Below are 21,245 nucleotides of genomic sequence, written 5' to 3'. Positions count from 1 at the left end.
AAAGCAACAAAAGAAGGCAGTGGATCAATATTTTTATATTTTCAGTTTGATTATGTCCACTTGTCTGTTCACTCTGCCAAATGTGTATGTATAAACTCAGAATGGTTGAGATAGTTTTTTTCAGATTAAAACTTTCAATATATGACCTACAATCATCCATTATGTCAACTTATTAGCTGACAAACCCGTACAGAAGAATAACTATTTCCACCTTGGGAAGTTTTTTTTATGCTGTCAGTCAACATGAGGGACAACAAAAAAAGTCTAGCGTGACATCTCACTAGAGGACAGTCAAACATTAGATGTTGTAGACAAGACTTTTTCTGTTGTTCATACTTTGATACAGACCACTGACTTGTCTGACCTGTTTTAAAAACCTGTTTCAAGCGCGTCAGAAAAGAACAATAGAAAGTCAATACCTTTATAACTGATCCAAACACCTTTTTTATTTTCAAACTATACAGAACTATAAACATATTCAGTTTGATATTGCAGCAATAACATGATTTATTTGTTGAAACAGGTGTCATAGTTTTGCTTATACAAGATCCGAAAACGCAGAGAAACAGCCTAGTAGTAATCATGACACTGTTCACTTCAGTAACAGATGAAAGTCATTATGATTTAAGCCTCGTAGCTTGTTCTTACTCCAGAAAGTGACCAGAGTTCAGGTTGTTTTCTAAAAATGAACACTTTCAGATGTTCGGCATGAACTTTAATTACCAACAGAACTTCTCACTGACATAGTAGCTTCCCTTCAGTAACATGACGATGACGCTCAACCAACAGAATGTTTGACGCAGATTAGAAATGGATCATGTGAAACTGTAAAAATTTCTCAATTTATTCATTATCACAATAAAAACTAATATCAGTTGCATAAAGTCATATTATTTTTGATATGACTTATCACATTTTATTGGCTTTTTTTTTTTACGGCATCTCAGAATTGCCAAAAACAGATTTACAATAAACTTGTAAAAGCTAATCCACTGGGTAGAATGGCAAAAAAAACGGTATATTCATATAAGAGCCTCATACTATTAATAATAATATTTACTTTATCTGTTCTAACAAGTATATATTTATCAAAAAGTTACTAAACTAACAGAGTAAATGTAGGCTACTCACCTTTAGAGACGTGAACAAAGTGAAACTATTTAAAAGGGAGGAGACTTTACTCCTGGAGCAGGTATTAGGACTTACCGGTTTTGTTGCATCAGCTCTGATACTTATAGGACAGAGTCACAGGAAGAGTGAGAGGCGGAGACTGGCACACAGCGATGTGCTATTGGATAAAAAACAAAGGGGGAAAAAACAACCTAATAACAAAAAAACAGCAACAAGTTTACATTTCTTACACTCATTGTAAGAAATATAAACTTCTTCATTTTTCAGGTCAAGCAAAATTATTTTAAATCTGGAGCAAAACAAATATAGCTGGCATAATTGTGACATATTTGGTTTCCAAATATGTCACCAGAACCATATGCAAGCCTAAGAGAATACTCAAAATCTGCAGTCAGTAAGTGGACAAACGTTTTGAAGCTGATTTTAGAAAACTTCATTCACGTCCCCAGACTATATACACAGGACACTGAAAACAAAACAAATAGACAACTTTTTTTTAGATGGACAGCAGGTGTTAAGATTTGGTAGATTTGATAGATATTTGTTCTAAAAGTGGATGTGTTTTGAAGTCTACAGTTGGTGTTGATATATTTGAAGTATAAATGTATATTTGTCATGACATATTATTGAATTGACTGGAGAGTTGGGTTGGACTCTCTGTTCCAGTGCTCAACTGGTTTGAATCTTAATTAAAGAACAGCGATTTCTTTGTTTCAATTGGAAACTTTAAATCAAAGAGGTCAGAGGTCACATGTGGAACAAGGTTCAAGGTTCAATCCTAGCACCCCTTTTATTCAATATTTATATGCTCCCAATAGCTCAGGTTATAACAGGAAATAATATTATATAATAATATTAATGATAATAATAATCTCCATAACTATGCAGATGACACACAGCTCTACATTACGATGTCACCAGGTGACTCAGAGCCCATCCAATCACTGAACAGATGCTTAGAACAGATAAATATGTGGATGTGCTAAAACGTTCTCCAGCTGAACAGAAACAAAACTGAAGTTATTATTTTTGGACCTAAAGGGGAACAATCTAGAGTTATAGATCTAGAGTCAATGCACAGCTTCAGTTATTACAACTAAAAACCAGCGATCAGGCCTGAAACCTGGGAGTAGTGATGGACTCTGACCTGAACCTCCAGAGTCACAAAGTCGGCCTTCTATCACCTGAAGAACATTTCCGGGATTAGAGGATTTATATCTCAGCGAGATCTAGAGAAACTAATTAATGCGTTTATCTTCAGTCGTATTGATTATTGCAACAGAGTCTTCACAGGTCTGTCCAACAAATCAATCAAACAGCTGCAGCTGATCTAGAATGCTGCTGCTGGCGTTCTCACTAAAACCAGGAAGATAGAGCACATAACACCAGTTTTAAAGTCTCTCCACTGGCTCCCTGTAGCTCAAAGAATAGACTTTAAAATACTGTTGTTAGTTTATAAATCACTGAACGGTTAGCACCACAATACATTAAAGATCTGCTGTTGTTGTACCAGACCTCTCAGGTCTTCTGGTTCTGGTTCTGCTCTGCATTCCCAGAACCAGAACCAAACGAGGAGAAGCAGCATTCAGCTTCTATGCACCACAAATCTGGAACAAACTTCCAGAAAACTGCAAAACAGCTGAAACACTGACTTCCTTTAAAGCTTGACTAAAAACCCACCTGTTTAGAGTTGTATTTGAAACGTAATCAATTACAAATTTAATGATGGCATTTGACTTAATGTAATGTTTTGATTGTTGATTCAATGTTGAATGACTGTTTTTGTGCTTGTTATGATGTAAAGCACTTTGAAATGCCTTGCTGCTGACATGTGCTATACAAATAAAATTTGATTGATCGATTGATAGTTATTTGGAAGAAAAATACAAATCTGTGGCTCCAGCCTCAGCATCCTTCTAAATAAATAATCATCTTCTCTCCTCTAAACATGTTCAGACCATCTCAGTCTGACCTCTCTCACTTTATCTCCAAACATCTAACATCAGCTGTGAAGCTCTCATTCCATGATTCTATCCATCCCCAACATTTTGAGCTTTGAAACCTCCAATTTTGCAATTGCCTTTTTCTCATCAATACTGTCTGTAAACCACACATCACTGATCTAACTACTGTCTTGCACACCTTTCCTTTCATTCGTGACCCTGAGAACTTTGAGCCCTCTACGTTCTCTGCTTCTACTCTCCCTGTAACATCACCTATCCACCTTTTTTTAGACACATGTATCCTGTCTTGTGGTGCCTCTCTTGTCCAGTATATACCTTCACATCTCTAGCCTTTCCTTTGCCTATACCCTAGTTTCACTGTAGGTCACAATATCATCTGCAAACATCACAGTCCATGGACACTCCTACATAACCTCATCTTTAAGGCTGTTAATCACAAGAACAAACAAGAAGCGGATTAGGGTAGATCCTTGATGCAGCTCCATCTTTTCCTCTACAGACCTCCTCATGTTACACCACAGTTCATCTCTTGGCATCCATATGTCCAAGAACACTTTATCTCCATAAAACTCTGCCATCATACCTTCACAAGTATGTTATCAGGACCAAGTGCAATTTCCCTCTTTTCCTCTTCAAAGACTTTTTTTTTACAGTTTCCAACTACTGGTGTTGATTCTAAGATTAGAGCATGTAATTAAGCTAATAGGTCATTTATAACCTTTTTGCTGTTGTTTTTCCACTGAAACATTTAAGTATGACAAAACAGCAAAAGCAGGAGAAAACTACAAGGGGGAAAAAAACATTTTTCACACCACTGAAAGCTTACTGTAATGTCTACAATTTTGTGGGTTACCTGGGTCAACATTTCTAATTTAGGTCCTTTTTTAGGGTAACATTATTGCCTTCTAGAACTTTTTATTTTGCTTATTTGTGCATGCTTATTGCTTTTAAAATCATTGTTTGATGTCATTGGAGTTTCTTTTTTTTGCTTTTGTGCAGGTCAGGACACATTTTATTTTATTTTATTCAGGTGAGACCGATCCATTATCTTCTTGCTGTGCTGTGTTTATCTGAGGGAGCTTAGCAGTCATTGCAACTGAACATGCTTTGAGTCCTGTCATACATTTAAAACGTAATGCCTCCAAAAGAGCAAAGTACAGACTAAGATCGTTTAACTTTAAGTTCTAGGAATAAAAAAAACCCCATCACTTTTCAGAGAGAGAAAGTCAACCACTGACCACTAGAGGTCATCATTGGGAAGAGAATAGTTTACTGTGTAACAATGCTACTGTCTTAATAATAATTAATTTTATTTATAATGACCTTTGTATCTCAAATTGAACTCTCAGTGCGCAAGATGATGAAGGCAAACTACTGAATTGTAGCTACAGAAGCAAGGTTGCAATCAATGCAACACCAGCAGGCGAGGCGGTTGACGTGTCTTGCCTAAGGACATATACAATAAGGGCAGGCAGACCAGGAATCGAGCTGGCGATCCACCTTAGGAAAGTAAACTCTTCTCCATTTCCCATAAGAAGGCTTTCACTGATTAAGCTCCTCCTGAGCTGTATACTAAGCTAAACACTTGATACTTTATATATATATTACCAAGAACAATAAAGGTAAGAAGTAATAAATTCAGATTACAACAAACAAATTTTGCTCTTAATATCAAGAAAATCAAGGTGATGACTTCATGGGTAATTTTCTGAAAACAAACAAAAAATGATAATAAATAACGTTCATGGCATACTTCCAACACGGTAACTCTGTCATATCAAGTGCAGCTTCCTTTTGGGGTAAATGAAGATCTATATTTAGACTTTTGGTGATCTGAAAATATTAGCTTTTATCCAAACCTTTTTCAACCTTAGACCCCATGCCAGCCAAACTATTACTTTAGTTGTCACCACAGTTTTAGAAAGGATTAATCCATCCTTAGTGAACAGATGTAAATCAAGGCATTTTGGGGCACGTTGACACGTGGCATGAGGAAAGTGGAATTGAACCCACAACTTTTGGCTTGCAAGACAAGAACTCTCTCCACAGTCATCCATCTGCTTCTAACCCAGACAATCTGGATTATGGACAATTGTGTTGATGTTAATGATAATGAAGGCAATGATAAATCTTCCACTAACACTACAGCTGTTTATGGAGTACCACGGGGTCTGGTACTTGGGCCCATTTGGTAAATATACTTCCACTGTAGGAAACCAATTTGTTTGGTCCTGGTATTGAACAACTGAACAGCAGCAAGATTTATGAAGTTTATTCTCAAAGGATTTAGGGGCGGATCAGATTAAGAGGCCGTCTTCTTCTTTGAGACAGAGCTTTAGAAGAGAATCACAGTAGCTAATCTCCACTTAACATATTACCTTCAAATATATTAGGTTACACAGTCCTACTTCCTATTGTTGTGCTGATAATGCTCAGTTATATTTATTCATACAGACGTGATGAATCCAATCAGTTGATACAGTTTTCAGCTCTGTTTAAGAGATAAAAGACCAGAATAGAGCAAATGTCACGTTAAGATGCGAACATCAAATCTAGACCAATACCAGGGTATTTGTCTCCAACTTTGTAAAGCGGACAACATAGAAGACAGAGAGTGAAGGTTTCAGGTCATAGTTCATTTTATTGGGACATTATTTACACCATGTACATATTGTTTCATTGAAACAAGAGTGTAGCACTGACAGGCAGCATCCTTTCTGTGTTTGACCAAAGAGAACGGTTTGCTGATTTGTGTCTGTCTTCAGGGGCTTAAAATATTGTCAAAGTGGCTCCAGCCATGACCTTTCACCACTGAATCCATCCAGGACGAATATTCAGTGTTTCTAAAGAAATGAACAGATAACATTCTGATGTTCTGAGCAAACTCTTCACAATATGACCTCATTTGGATTTTGAGCTCCATGAAATTGTTCAAACAAAAATCTTTAAAAACAGATATATACTGTATATACATTCACATACATATGTACATATAACATGGTATAAATATATTAAAATAGTTTAAATTACATTTCTTTAACGGCCTTCCATAAATAGATGACACAGTTTTTCTCGATGTGTTAGTGTTGGAAACACAGTGCACTCTCTGATGAGCGGTTCTTGACTCAGTTGGGAATTGGATCCATGCTGAGTTGCCATTGTTCTTCATTGTAAAACACTGCATTGTGCTATGACACTGAACACTGAAGAATTCTGGGTATTTTCTTGATGTTTAGGAGTGCACCTGACTTCGTACGGCTGAAGCTGTTGCGGTTTAACAAATGTAACAAGTATATTATTACGACCACTGTATGTGGTCAAATTCAAAGTATTCTCCCATAAAGAAAAAAACATTCTAGGTTTCCCTCCGTGGCCCCCGATCAGGAGTCGGGGGACGGTGGATGGAAACGAAAGCCTTGGCGGCCTTCCCGAAGCAGTAGTGTCGCTGCCGCACACGCCCGTCAAACAAGATCTAATACAGACCTCCCAGTGTCTGGTTCTGTTCACAGATTCGCTAGCTGACACTTTGAGCGAAATCAAAGGACCTTAGAAATACTGAACAAGGTGCCGTTTTGGTGAAAACTGACAAATGGCCTCAACTATAAGTGCTTTTCAATATACAAAGATGCTTCACAGACACGGTTTTGGTAAAGTTGAACAAAAATAGAAGGCAAAAGTCGAAGCAAACTAAAGTGACCGTGAAGTTTCAAGTCCCGTGGTCTCATTTGAGTCTTTGGGAGATTCACGTACTTCGTTAAGCAGGATGTTCTCGCTGAGGTCAGAGTTCACAGCTACATTCTCCCACGAATAACACTGTACCTGAGAGGAAGCTGTGTTTGAAACTACAAATTTTCAGTCTGTGTTGTGAAGCCTTTTTGTTTACAGCTGTACCATAATAATGAAACAGAAAAAAAGGAAAAAGCAAAAGACTATTTAAAAAGTTATGATAAAAAGTGGGAAACGCCATCTTTGTGATCTAGAACAGCAAAATGTACAGAGTTCAGATACATTCTCTTGGAATGGTACGGTCCATTGCTCAGAAAGCCAGAGTCGAGCATCAAGTGAGTCTTTGTGGTTTGCTTTGTTCGTCACACTGTTTTTGTTGGTTGTGTGTTTGTTGCAGTCCGACTCTGAAAGCTTCCCCCTCCACCAGCAAAAGAGCTGGAGCTTCAGTGACCTTGATCTTCCATAGAGTTCACGATCCAGTCGTAGATGATAAGAGTCATGCAGACAAACATGACAGCAAATCCTAATATCAGGAACATCAGAGCCTGGTGGAAGAAATCATTTCACAGTTAATTTGAAGTTGCTAGTTACACAATATTTTACATTGAGTTTACTAAAAAAAACAAAATATGATTGAAATTGTGAAATGTTTAGTAATGTCTTACCCCAATCTTCTGCATGGATTTCATTGACTCCTTCTTAACCAGTCTGAGATAGAAAGCTGAGGGCAGGATGAAGATCAGCATTGCAGCAGCAGAGGCACCTGGAATGAGGAAAAATTGAGCCGTTAATCATAAAAGGTCAATAACACATTGTTAGAAAGTTGATGATACATATTAACATGTGCAGTTATTTACCAATGAAGCCAAAAATATCTCTGATGCTGGGGACAAAGATGACCAGAATGTTGGTTCCTGCTAGCAGGCTCACTGTGATAATAACGTGACGGATCCAGCTGAAGTCCTTTTTTGGGAACAGCAGGTGGCCGACTGAGGTACGAATCTGTTCAGAACCAGACAAAGATTAGCTCAATGGACTTTATAGTCTTCATGACTGACTGGATAATTAACAGTAGACCCTCAATACTTACAGGGAAGAGCACCACAGGAACCGTGAGTGTGACAGCGGTCAGCACAGCCAGACGAACAACCAGCAGGAGAATATCGTGCTTGTAGAACTTTGAGTAGGTGTGGAGCAGCTCAGGTCCCACGTGGACTGAATAGAAATATGACAGAGATCACTTTAGTTAAATACAGCTTTCCGTAAATTCAGTTTCAACACCAATCACATCTAATTATCAAACAATAGCATGTTAACACTTTGGACTAAGATGTAAGCTCTGTCTTTTGTAGCCAGTGTTGCTAGTGTAACAGAGTTAATATTGTATATAATTCCATTTCTAGTTTGAGTTCAAGAGTAATGGGTGAAACAGCTCCCCCTGCTGGTGATTGGCAGTTATCACTATAGTGAACACAGACGTCTCGTTGCCAGTTCATCAGACTCGTGCGCGAGGCAGATTCACTCTGATAAAATGTTCCGTTAGCTTGATGTTAACATGAAATGCTATTCTTCATAAGGTGCTGTGGCTGCTATGATGAACCTGAGTCCTTACCAGTACATATTATGTTCCGTACAGGTACGTATTGTTTTATTTCTTTGTATTTCTGGTACAAATTTATTAAATACTGTTGCTAGGCCAGTTCATTAGAGACGTGCGCGAGGTGCTGCACCCGCTGTGATGAACCTGAGTCGTGACCAATATTATGTTCCGAGCTGAGCTAGTACCCGACTATAATTATTGAGGTTACATTAAGCTACTAACAATTATGCTAGTCTTTTGGGGGTTTTGTGTACAATTTGTTAAAAATATTTACAGGTTAATAAAATTAAGGCAAAATCGGTCAAGAGAAGGTTTTCAACCAAGTCTCTGTTTGCACAAAAAAGAGAAATTTACATCTAATGTCAAACATAACTGCTAATTGTTAAGAGGTGTTTGTGAGATCAGAGGCTAAGTTAGCTATAGCAAAGCTATGCTGCTAGCTGCAAAAATATGCTGACTTTGAATTACATCCAATGTAGTGATATATTATCAATGTAATTTGTGTTTTTCTTAATAAATACATCAAAATGTCTCCTTTTATTACCGGTGCCTGCTTTGACTGCTTTGTATAATGTCAAAGAGCGATTTTCAAAGCCTTATGTAACTTCTGCAATGTTCCAGGAAACATTTCTGGCTGTTTTTTTTTTTTTTTTTTTTTGTATATTTGAAGTCAAACAGGAACATACTGGCACCAGCTGCATCAGATGGTGTTTTCACACTGTTGTGTTACCAGCCTTGAATCAACAAATTAGGATTTTTAATTGAAGTCCTCTTTACATTGCAAATTACTAAAACATTTCAAATTCAAGGTAAATGACCTGTGAACCCATAAAGTGAGAGTTTCATTCAAGACCAGACGGTTTGAAAGAAAACACGTATTGTTTTATTTATTTCTCAATGGACAGTGTATATTAATAAACATTAATACGCAGCTCAAGTAAGCTAATTTTTACTTGTAGTCCGTTTGGCAGTTGTCAAAGCTAGCCTAAAAATCTATTATCTAGCTGACTATTAATTATGAAATAAATTTTTTAAAATTACGTAGATCTAGAGCTACCACAATGTAGTTTTTAAATCTTGCCCAACTTACTGTTGAAGGTGAGGTATCCGAAGAGGGCAGCCAGCAGGTACATGATGAACATGGCCAGGAAGGACACGTTGGCCACATTCTGCATCTTTCGGCGTGACCGGCTGTTCAGGGAAGGAGAGTTTTATTTAGACACCAGACCAAACTTTAAAGAAATATAACAATGGTGTAATTTAAACATTATAGAACTTTGAGTTAAATCCATGCAGCAGCACTTACTCTTTGAGCTCATCATACATGGGTAGGATAGTAGGGTGGCACACGAAGGCAAAAGTGAGGATGGGTATAGCATAGACAGTCTGGAGAGATGGAAAAATATAAAGGTTAGAAGTTATTCTTCGAGTATTATTGAAAATATTCAAATCTGTTTAATCTGTGAGAGATTTATTTACCTGTGAGTTGTAGACAAAGTATTTAGGCTTGCAAGTGTCATCATCTGTAGTGGTGTTGTCGCTGTGGGGGGTGCTGTTGAACATATGCATGGTTTCATTTCCAGCGTCAGGAATAGGCAGAGGGCATGGAATCTGGAACTTCTTTATGATCACCTGCAGGAACATGTAGAAAAAATATATTTTTGGATGGTGCTATATTATTACATTGTCTAAATAAACTAAACATTACAATGGGTTTTATCTAACTGTCAAAGGAGGAAGAAGGAAACAAGGTGGGATTGTACTCACCACAATCAGAAAAAACACCATGCAGAGTAGAGACAGACCACTGGTGTAACCAAGGTAACCTAAGGGAGACAGAAAAAATGTCATTGCCGTTTTAAAGCTACCACTTCTACTTTTATTATTACTTAGGAACGACATTTTATGACACACATGCACACACACACTCCTTACCCAAGTTCCTGAGCAGTGAGAGAGGCAGGATAACAATAATTGAGACCAGAATCACAAGGTAATCTCCATTGATGTACCATTCACTGAAACACACAGAAAAAACATCTTGTCAGATTCTTCAGCTTACAACTTCACTGTTGCAGTGACAACAAGTAAACATCAGAAATAGCTGAGACGAACTGGTCTGCGCAGGATGAGAGCATCGCTCCCAGAAATAGGCACAACAAAGCAGCACAGAGAAGCTGAAGCCACATCAATTTTTAAAAGTTGGAGCGAGGTCGCAGTGAGCTCATACTGCGCACCATCTCGATGCGGCACTAGCCGTGACTTCTAAAAGGGGTTCTTTGAAGGGTCCGCTCTGAGTAACAAGGTGCTGGCATCCGTTCAAGATGTCCAGACGTCCCGCCTACATGGACACAGCTGCTCACCATGGACAGACAAAGATTCTGCTTCACCTACTCTTGAGAGTTGGCCCCGGATAAACAACAGGCAGCCATTTTGGGCGGTGTTCCACTTTACTTTGAGTGCTTGCTGACATAACCCTACTGCTCATTTGCAAATATGTGACCTAATCTTTTGCTGATTATTGTTTTGACAGATTTTTTAAGTTGGCCTCACCTAAGCAGATTGATTTACATTTTTAAAACGAGTTTGGAACATTAAAAATTCATTACAAATATAGATAAGAGTAGGGCAAGAACAAGCACATAATCCTGGAAAGATTATCCATCATGTTTTCTTACAGTACTATCCGTAAACTCTGTTTTTATTTCCGACCTCTAGAGGGTGGTATAGAGCACTGTCCTCCTTTACTGTGAAACATGCGAGGCATTTCATTTTGTACCTTTGCAGTTTTTGTCATTTTGTGAAAAACTGTATGAAATGACAAACAGTATAAAGGTCATTTCGTCAAACTTTTTAATGAAACAACAAAATAACTTTTCTGGTACAAAATGAAGCCATCTGATGCAGAACATTTTGTACTGACCAGGCATAAATTAATACCCACCTTGGGGACATTTCCATAACTGCTTCGACAACCAATGATTTAAAGCAATTTTCTGTATTTGACTTACACTCAACAGCAATAATGTGTCTCTAATAGAGAATAGCTACCAGCAGGAGGTTGCTTAGTGTTATTTCTATTTCGTTAAGGGTGAAAGTAGTCATATTTCATAAGAGTCAGCTGGTCCAAGCAGTGATCAGAAAGAAAATAATTTAAAACAGACCACTCACCCATCATTTGCTCCAGTAAAGGACTGAATGACAATGGGGAGTTCATATTTGATGATGAAGAGGTAACTCGACATAGCTGCAAAAAATTAAAAAGAAACAAGACCAGTTAATACGTTTTATTCAAACATAAGCTGAGTCATGCTCCTGTAAGGCATCCAGGAACAAAGATGTTCCTAAGGAAAAAGAAGTGACTTCAGTCACTACTCCATTTCTACAATCTATTATTTTCCAAGATGCACCACATGACGGTGAGTGTAGGAAGCAGTTCAACCACAGTCGCATAACACAAAAAGAGCCATTTTGCTACTTAAAGGTCAGTCCCTCACCTCCAATGTTCTGCATGGTGATGGAGCAGGAAGCAGCCAGTTTTCCTGGGATCCCAAAGGCCTTGTGACCCAGTGACTCGTAAACAAGAGCACCTGGAAAAAGTGGAAAAAAACGCAAAGAGTTTTAAATATTGACATTTAAATGTGATCAAACATAAAAAGTTGCTAGAAAGTCAGAGCTGGTGCTCACCTGCTTCATTGGCTGTCTTTAGCAACAAGTGGACAGAATACAAGGAGAAAATGGCAACGGAAACCAGGAGAATCCTGTAAACACAAAAGAGAGAAAAGATCTTCAGCTGTAGACTCATGACTAAGATGTAATTACAAGGAAAAAAAACGTGACTGCAATGAGTAGCAGGCCCCGATCAATGCTAAAATGCTGAACCTGAGACTTTAAAGCTCAACTGAAAGACAACTGTTCTTTCCTGATGCTAAACAATCACACCCACAAAGTGAAGGTCAGGTGTTATTCCGTGACTGCTGAGCATGTGCTACGTTCATTGACTTTCTGAAAGGCTCAGACCTTGCATTGTTTTTTGTTTTTTTTGCTTGTTTCGGAGTCTTGACACATCACTGCTCCCCAACCTGAGCCATCAGCTTTTTAAGGAATTATCTTTGACAGCTAGGAGTCTGCACAGAATCACTTTGATGTAAAAGCTATAAATCTAGAGTGAAATCTGGGTGAAATCCGGAACAACCCCCTTCAAATGATAGACTGCACCAGCAGAGTAGGATAGGATGAGAGGTTTCCCTGCACAGGATCATCTTAATGCCACTCAGATACTGTAGGGTCAGTACAGTTTGTCCCAATGTATTAATAGACCAGGTAGAAATTAATCTCTCAACCATTTGAGACTCGCAATGCAAAAGTAAGATCACTGTCTGCCCACTTGCTCTCATTGGACGTCCTTAGTATGTCTCTTGACAAAATTAGCTTCAACCCAGCAAATATGCCTCTGTTGACGTCTGGTTGGGAGCCACTTTCTCCTACCAATAATCAGCTTCCACCCAACAATGTACACAAGAAGTAGCTACTTTGGTTTTTTTAAGCTCCAACTTCCTACAGACCCTGACCTAGATTAGTCGATCGCCGTCAGACCGAGATCCTCAGTGGACCATTCATGATCCCCAGCATGTGAATGGCATCTATTTGGTTTACGTAACGCCTGGCCACCAGGATTATCAGTAAGCTTCTTCTCTGGAAAGTGGCCTACAGCTTTCGACTGATGATATGCACACTACCACAAGGCTAACAGAGAGAATACATCCGCATTCTGCTTTATTCAGGAAATCACTTCTATTTTTTCATTGCTTAGACGAAAAGTTAGTAGAGATCTCTTCCTCATACCAAATACCATCTATACATCATGCACTAGAGTAAACAAAGCCTCTGTAACACCTTTCTTTGTTCTGTTTAAAAAACTATCAAGAGTCTGATGAAACCCAGGGTGCGAATGTCACAAGAAGTCTGGAAGTTGTTCACATGAACAGCCAACAGGGGTCACCATTACCAAAACCCTCCAACCACCTGCTTTTCCTTGAAGATGTATTTTTCTCTTCAACATTTCTAATCTACAGCAAACATAGGTGAAGCGCGCACAAATCAGAACAACTGCAAATGTTTAACCTGGTATGTTGCCTCTCTGTTAGGGTCACACACCTGTTGGCAGAGTGGGGGGGGGGAAAAACCCTATCTTGCACAATTTGGGAATACCAGGACCTGAGACCTTGAAGAGACACCTGCCTGAATTGGAGTTGAGAAATGTTGGAGCTAAAAATGAGGTTTCAGGTTTTAGTGATGGAAAAGTGCTTACACAAACAGGGCGATGCCGGTGTTGGCCATAGCGAAGGACAGACCCAGGATGCCGCTGCCCATGATGGCATTGCCCAGGTTGAAGACGGACATGCCAAAGGAGGCACTGCCCTGGTGCTGAAGAGGAGAAAACAGAATTGAAAAAAAATAGTAGAAAAAAACTACATTGTGGAATAAATAAACCTGAACTTACATATTCAGTTTCATATTTCTTCTTGCTTGGGTTATGATCAGAGAGGAAGTTTTGACTCTCTGCATCTGCATCAGGGTATTGCCTTTAATAGAAGAAAGAGATGTGTCAAATGAGCTGACATGTCAAACTTTTTTTTTTGGTTTGTTTGTGAAGACATGTTAAAGACGAGTCTCACCCATTGAGAGGAATCTTCTTGGGAAAGTCAGAGTATGCAAAGTCGTTGCTGTTGGAGCTGCAGCTGTCGTCGTCTTGAGGAGCGTTCAGACATTTCATCTCAGTTCTAGAACCGGCCAGCTTGTCATTGGGCATTTTAAAGCTGAAAATATAGAAATCATAACAAAAAGGTTTTCAGTAATTGTGTTTTAGCATATGTTTATTTTCCTTGATTCCATATCTGCCACACCTCTGGCTCTTGTTAAGGTGTGTTAATAATAAAAGATAAGGCAAGCAGGTATTTCTTGTCTAAGAATGCATATCGTCAGAACAGATCAAAATCATATCACAAAATCATAGACTGTTTATTGAAGCGTCAAGGTTTACTTTTAACAATGTCTGATATTACAAGTAGGTGCATAAGATGTGCTGGCTAAGTATTTCATAAAGCTTATTCTGATGAGGCTTTTAGGTCATCAAAATGTACTACCTATGTTTTTTTTAAGGTAGGAGATTGTCATCTGTTTTATTTAATCAAGATGTTCTATTTTTAATGTATGCAAAGGAGGCATATCAGATTCCATTTTGAAATCTCGTTTCAATACGTTTTAAGCAGGTTTTTTTTTGGGGGGGGGGGGTGTTGGTAACAGTTTTCGATTAGGTAGCACCGACCGACAGATGAGGCATCGATGAGATCGGTATCAATATTAGGCCGCGTGAGTGAGATCTTTTCAGCGACGGGAGGGGCTGAGTGACGAGGCAGCGAGTGGAAAAATACCGGAGCGCGAGTCTTCACAGCATCACCCAGACTAGAGTGAAGAGGAAGTGATGCTGAAGGACAAAAAGACCCGCAGAGGCTCATCTTTACAACGCCCCTCAGAAAATCATTTATTATTTACATTTCTTCATAAAAAAGTTTTAAAACAGCTTTAAAGACAACCAGCCTTTAAGAGCATAAAACAACAGAATCGGATCAAATCTTGAGCCAAACGTGCTCCAGTTGTTTTGACTTAGTAAAATTATCCCTCCTGTTTCTTCCTGTTATTCATTTCTCCTGAGACTGGCCAACCAGATCCTTTTAATAACATTATTTCCACAGCCGGCTCCAGCAGAAACACAGACACGTGTGTTCCTTTTATGGGCATAGCGGGCCATTTTTTTTTTCCGCAACGGCTCGCGCTCTGACTCACGCCCAAGTTATGTTTCTACATCTTTCAAAATAAATTGATTCTTTAAGCTCTATATTTTAATGTCAGGTTTTTTTTTTTGCCTAGAAATGCAACATTCAGACATCAATATGACACAACATCATTAAATTAGATTGACCATAATGGCTTCATTTGTTCACATATGACGCATCTGCTTTTTTTTTTTTTAAGAAAAAAAAAAAAAAATCCAAGATTTAAATATTTAAAGTGTCAAATTTTTAATTCTTCGCCACAGGGGAATTAAAATAAATATATATATTATTTAATGAATACATAGTCAAGTTACGGATTACAAGTCATAATAAAATAAGAGTTAGATTTTCTAAGCTTCCTGCAATTTGAAAGTCTGCACTTCCGCCGTCTGGTAATTTTCCAGTCCTTCATTCAACACCGGCATTCTTACCTTCAACGGGGGAAAGAAACCTAAAAGAAAAAAATCCTTCCTCTTGTGGACAAAACAAAGAGATCTCCGATCGATTTCTTCACAAAAATCAGCCGATCCTTAAGATTATTTACGTTATTTGTAAATGAATAGGAAATGAATGAAAAATTCTAAGCAGAAAGACGATCTGATCTTTGAAAAGACAACCAAAGCAATTCAAGTAATCAAAGTAAAAAATACTTGAAATGTCAAGAACCGACACGCGTAAGAAGGATAAATTTGGTTTATAGAGAAAGACGGACAGAAAGCAAGAGTCCCCGGTGATGCGATGTGTTCCCAAAGAAGAGCCAGCACTGCTGGAGGAGTGGTTGGGACTCACCCTTTATTGCATCAGCTCTGATCCCCGGCAATAGAGGGGGGCGGAGCAAAGGCTGGACTAGATTTACGCACGCTGTGACGTGCTATTATTTACAAACAGAGAGCTGACCAAGAGCCCTAGCTACTGGGAAACCACAGGCATCCACCAAAGGAGGAGCTCTCAAGTAAAATCACCCTGCCTTGAATTCGACTTTACAAAATATAGAAGAACTATTTCTGCAAAAGGACTATTGTAAATGGGGGAAAATGCTTTTGAGTTCCAGCAGTATACTTGTTGAATATCCACAATGCAACATTTATTCTTATGTAATTTTATCACCAGTAATATAACTCTCTGCCTGTAAAACTCACTCATCTGTCAAGTTCGTTCTGGTCATCATTGCTGTGATGATGCCCAGTGAAAACATAAATGTCATGATGTCAAAAGGCTTGTGTGTGTGCGTGCATACAAGACAAACATAGGAGGTCAGAGGTCGTTACCCCTGAGGCAAACAGGGGCAATAAAATGCCATCAACCTTAAAAAGTTGTGACCTTTTCTTTTGGGACATCATCAGTGAACAAACTGGGCCAGAATCAATGCTGATGCTTTCTGAACTTTCCGCTGAAATGTTAATAGAGTTCAGTTCAATTCAGTAAAACTTTCTTCATCCCAAAGGGAAATTAAAAGTTGCAGTAATTGAGTGGTGATGGCTGTGGGCAGGAAGGATCTTCTGTAGCATTGTCATAGCCAAACTGGCATTCTGGGTACAATGTCATGCAGTAATGAGCCGTAATTTTAGCTTTATGCTTCAGAATTCTTTATAAACATGCAGGTTTTCCAAGTTGGCAACAAATTAAAATGCTGACAACCTAAAATTTTAGACTCGAAGGTAATATGCTCTCAGTTAGTGTTAATCTTTAATCTACCTATTCATTTGTTGCAATTGATTACAGCTGAAGAACTATCAAAAATACTAACGTAATAAGAAAGAAAAGCCAGAGAATTTTAAGAACAGCGTCACATCATCAGCATATAAGGATAACTTTTGTTCCAGCTCTGCCAGCTGCATGTACAACAAGTCTGAATACGTTCTTATTGCCACAACATCTGAACATCAAAAATCATTTCAAGATTATTGATTAGGATAGTGACAGACAGAGTTGTGCACAAAATCTGAATCCCTCTGGGCCAGCTAAAAGCAAGCTGACAGCTACTGACTAGTAATTATATGTAAATTATTTTAGGTTCCCTTTTTAACAGCCACACTTGATAAAAAGAGGAACATATTTGGATTTTGCTGTTTACACAGATATGTTGCCGTATCTGTATTGTTGAAGGTGGCAATGAAAGGTGATGTACAAACACACAGTGTTAAGCTGGATAATATTTTTAGCCCTGCTTTGGTGTTGATGTCTTTAGCTTGAGTTAATATTTATGTTGTTTATGTAATCCATGCCATTACTAATACATTACACAATGTCTTTTTATAAACTTAGTTAGCTTCACTGTATTATTTATGTTTTTGAGAATTTTTACAACCAATATTCAGAGCTTATAGCTAATTCGGTAGTTTAGATAGTTGATTATAATCGAGACTAGTTAGCTTGACTTTCATTACACATACCATATAGCTAATTCGTTAGACAAGATAGCAAGTGTACATCGCATTTGTAACTTCAAAATTCAAATTCATTCTTCTTTGATGAATCCCACTCCCTGCTCTGATCTCCACAGATCCACGGCAAGGTTTTTGAAATGACAGTGGACCCAGGTGACGGGTGTCAGTCCGGATCAGGGCGTGAGCGCGGCTTCAAAGCCAGAACTCCCCGCCTGAATGAGATTACACCCGAACACCCTCATGTGAGCAGCGGTCATCCTAATCCTCACTCATCCTGCTGGCTCCTCTGGTTGTGTCATGTGTATGCACGTGGAGTGTCCTATTTCCTAATGTATTAGTAATGGCAAGGCTTACAAAAGGAACAGTACACCTGCTGGCAGGGAATTCATGAACCGCTTGATGCCTCTCAGTTGATGCTGCTACTATTAAAAGCGATTTCTCTGTTGCACAGATGTTGTCTATTAATAACTGTGTCATTGCTTATGTTTTTCCATCTATGACGGATTGATCAACTTCTAACATGTTTCACTCCTCTCCCTGCACTGCAGGCTTCGTCACATCGTAGAGATAAAGCTAACAATAGTTAGTTACTGTTACTACTACTGATAAAAGTTTATTTCTGTACCTGCAGCAACAGTAGTAGGGCTGAATGAATGATTAATCCAAGCCAATAATCCACCCTGCAGATCTGAGTCATACAGGACGCAGATTTCATCAGACAGGCAAGTACAGACAGGAGTTGCACACAATGCAGCGAAGAGTAAGTACGATATGAAGCCACGGTCATGGAGCCTCTCCTTAAAACGGACCAAATCTAAATAAAGAGATCTTTGTTGACATGTTATGAAACATGATGATGTCTTTAAAGCCTGAACTGCTCTACAAAAATGTTCACAGCCTCACATTCGTTTTTGTTGGTCATGTGACTAGAGCTAAAAATTGAACACATTCCTGCTTTCCTTCATGACGTGGCAAATTTAGGAAGGTTGGGCTGAAGGGCAGGCAAACTAATTTATTCCATCGTACATGTAAAAATATAAGGCAAAGGTTGAATTTGATCTGAGTGATAGTGACATAAAAGCTTATGCCGATGAAAGCATGACACTGAATCATGATCTTCTATGAATGAATGTATCAATTCAAAGAAAATGTCTCATATTCTACTGGACAGGTGAAAGAGGGCGGAGCCAGTCAGTTAAACCGACTGCTTTGTGTATTAATCTATTTAAGATGAATTCAGTACTTCCATTGTTGATGTATATCAGACCGTCTCTCGCTGCTGCTACGAACCCAACAGCTGCGGTCTCTTCGAATAACGCTGACTTTGTCGCCGACTGCCTCATAAGTACCAACAAGAGCCAGTTCTGAGACGTTTAGGGAAACAATGCTTTCACTGTTATGGTTGCTTGGATCTAAATGACTGGGAGTAAACAGTAGAAGAAGTGAATCTGCTAGCAAAGCGATTAATCAGAAACCACATAGGTGCGCATAGGCGCCAGAGAAATCTTCGAGAAAGTTTCGGTATGCTTACAAAGAAGATTTAATTACATTTGGTGAGAATAGCAGGAGCGTAGCAAGAATTTTTAGGTCCTTTAACTCGGTGGGCCCCCCTTTCTCACTTGATCAGTTTTTCCCACAAGAGAAAAATAGACTTACCAGTATATTAAAATATTGTGTAATTTTCAGCATAATAAAAATCAAATGTTATGATTTCACACAACCTTTTTTTGACTGAAAATAAAATAAATAACATCAGTGTTGCCATCTGGACATGATGAGAGACCTGATGCTGCTGATGTCTGTTACTGTTCTTTGCTTCTTGTGGTTCTGAAAGGTTAAATATATGTAACTCATGACATAAACACATTTCCAAAGAAGCTTATCAGACATATTTCATACTGTACCTCTCGTTTACTGTAAACTCTGCAGGCTGGGCGCCTTTCTCATTCGAGACACTCCTTCAGAATTTATTTTTATATTTAATACATTGAATTAATTAAGTCATTCAGTAATACTTAGAAAACCACCCTTTTTCAAGGTCAGAGGCATGAAATCTGACTCAAGCACATTGACTTTTTGTAATATGATGTGTGTCATATAAAAAGTGGACTTAAATCGTGTTTGTCACTAATTATGATCTTTTACTCTGTTTGGTTTGAGCAATTCTAATCCTCTGTAAATTGACGGTTAATCACCTGGGATTAGCTATGAATTGTTTTTAATTTTCTTTCATTCAGTGTTTCCGGCAGCATGATTACGGTGCTATTTTATAAAACTGTGGGATTACAAAGAATTCATTAATGCTAAATGCGTCATGATTAATAATTAACAGAGTTGTTTTACTGCAGGATGACATCAACTGATAGGTGGTGACAACTTTGGTCCTGAATGGATTTATGATAGCAATTAGCCCATCTAAAGCAATAAGATGTCCTGTTCACTTCCAAGACTGACTATCCTATAGTATTACTCTATTTATACAATACAAGCACCGTGCAGTTAAAATTGGGGTTTTTCTATTAGGTTACAACAAGGAAATCAATATTTTTATCATCCTCTAATATGTTTGAGACATGAGTGCAAAAACAACCCAGCAAACGTTTGTTAAGCTGAGCCTTTTGTTATAGCAAGCCTGAAAAATGGCTCAGTTCCCATTTTATCATGACAATAAACTGGTGAAAACCTGCCCTGCCTTTAAAGGAATGCAGCAGACCTGCGTCAGACCAAGTACCAGGACTGTTCAGAATGCATGTTCTTCCTTCCTCAACCTGTAAAGTAAGTCTATCATTGAAGTATTCAGTCTATTTAATGGGAAGGAGCGTCTATAACAATTCCCTTAACAATACCAGCCCTTCAATTCTGATACGTCACCACCACAAGCTCTGCACAAGCAGAGCATTTGGTGGACATCTCCTGCAGCCTGGAGATGTCCACCAACATCGGTCTCAGTGGACACCAGACAACCTTATTGGACATCCGCAGTACGCAAGGACACGGGGCTGTGAGTCTGGCAGACTGGTCTGTGGTCCCACAGGGAACTCTACGGACACCCTGCAGACTTCTCATTGTTCTCCTGGTGTTACCATCTGCAAAGTTTTCAGATAACTCTGACACAGTCTACCTCATCACAGGTGACAATGACTCAAGAGTACAGACAAAACTTTGTGAACTAGAACAAACTTCGAGAAAACTGCAAAACACCTGAAACACTGAGTTCCTTCAAAGCAAGAATGAAACCCCTCTGTCTGTTACTGGTTTTCGCAATTGTTGACTGTACTATGTGTTTATGATGTTATATGTTTTCACAATGCAAATCACTTTGAACTGCCTTGTTGCTGAAATGTATTCTAATAAAACTGACTGACTGGTTGACTGACTGGTGCCAGAACCACCTCAAGACCAATGTAAGGGAAAACTAAGAAGCTGGTGGATCAAATCTACTATTCTCAGCTGCCAACAAAGTGTTTCTTTACCTGTTCCATCAATGTGATAAATTTATGTGATTTCTAAGAAGTGAATCGCTGATTCTATGCAACAGATTAAATATCCTGTAGTATTTAAGGAGTGTCTAATTTGTACTTTCAAGGAGGAGTTGCTGAAT

The 21,245-nt window shown here is 38.6% G+C and overlaps 3 protein-coding genes across 4 annotated transcripts in view; all 3 read right to left on the bottom strand.

Annotated features, from left to right (window-relative positions):
• Positions 1–1,197, bottom strand: part of LOC116736789 (sodium-coupled neutral amino acid transporter 2-like) — a 39,212-nt gene extending 38,015 nt beyond the window's left edge. Inside the window, exon 1 of one of the 2 annotated variants that reach the window (XM_032589562.1) lies at positions 1,132–1,197. The gene's annotated coding sequence lies outside the window, so the exon portion shown is untranslated. The remainder of the gene's footprint in view (positions 1–1,131) is intronic. The other variant, XM_032589561.1, reaches the window with a different exon arrangement.
• LOC116736827 (sodium-coupled neutral amino acid transporter 2-like) overlaps positions 1–15,844 on the bottom strand; it is a 36,775-nt gene extending 20,931 nt beyond the window's left edge. Inside the window, exon 1 of the mRNA XM_032589623.1 lies at positions 15,689–15,844. The gene's annotated coding sequence lies outside the window, so the exon portion shown is untranslated. The remainder of the gene's footprint in view (positions 1–15,688) is intronic.
• On the bottom strand, positions 5,717–15,806 carry slc38a2 (solute carrier family 38 member 2). The gene is made up of 16 exons (XM_032589584.1): positions 15,689–15,806; positions 14,100–14,240; positions 13,925–14,006; positions 13,733–13,848; positions 12,109–12,182; positions 11,919–12,011; positions 11,593–11,668; positions 10,357–10,439; positions 10,189–10,247; positions 9,901–10,053; positions 9,728–9,807; positions 9,512–9,612; positions 7,912–8,036; positions 7,679–7,823; positions 7,487–7,584; positions 5,717–7,366 (listed from the first exon to the last, which is right to left on the bottom strand). The coding sequence occupies exons 2-16, from the start codon at positions 14,231–14,233 to the stop codon at positions 7,265–7,267; spliced, it is 1,521 nt and encodes a 506-aa protein (XP_032445475.1). The 5' UTR covers positions 14,234–14,240; positions 15,689–15,806; the 3' UTR covers positions 5,717–7,264.
• Positions 15,845–21,245: the final 5,401 nt, after the last annotated feature.

The sequence above is a fragment of the Xiphophorus hellerii genome, chromosome 17 (genome assembly GCF_003331165.1).
Source record: "Xiphophorus hellerii strain 12219 chromosome 17, Xiphophorus_hellerii-4.1, whole genome shotgun sequence".
NCBI classification, from domain to species: Eukaryota; Metazoa; Chordata; class Actinopteri; order Cyprinodontiformes; family Poeciliidae; genus Xiphophorus; species Xiphophorus hellerii.
Note: the sequence above shows the minus strand (reverse complement) of the source record. Positions and strands in the feature narration are given on the sequence as shown.

Excerpts from the sequence above, each read along its gene's own strand:
- slc38a2 (XM_032589584.1), bottom strand. The coding sequence starts at position 14,233 with ATGCCCAATGACAAGCTGGCCGGTTCTAGAACTGAGATGAAATGTCTG. Across the intron at positions 9,808-9,900 it reads ACTTTGTCTACAACTCACAG|ACTGTCTATGCTATACCCAT; the intron begins GTAAATAAATCT and ends CCATCTCTCCAG. Across the intron at positions 7,824-7,911 it reads TTCCTGTGGTGCTCTTCCCT|ATTCGTACCTCAGTCGGCCA; the intron begins GTAAGTATTGAG and ends GGTTCTGAACAG.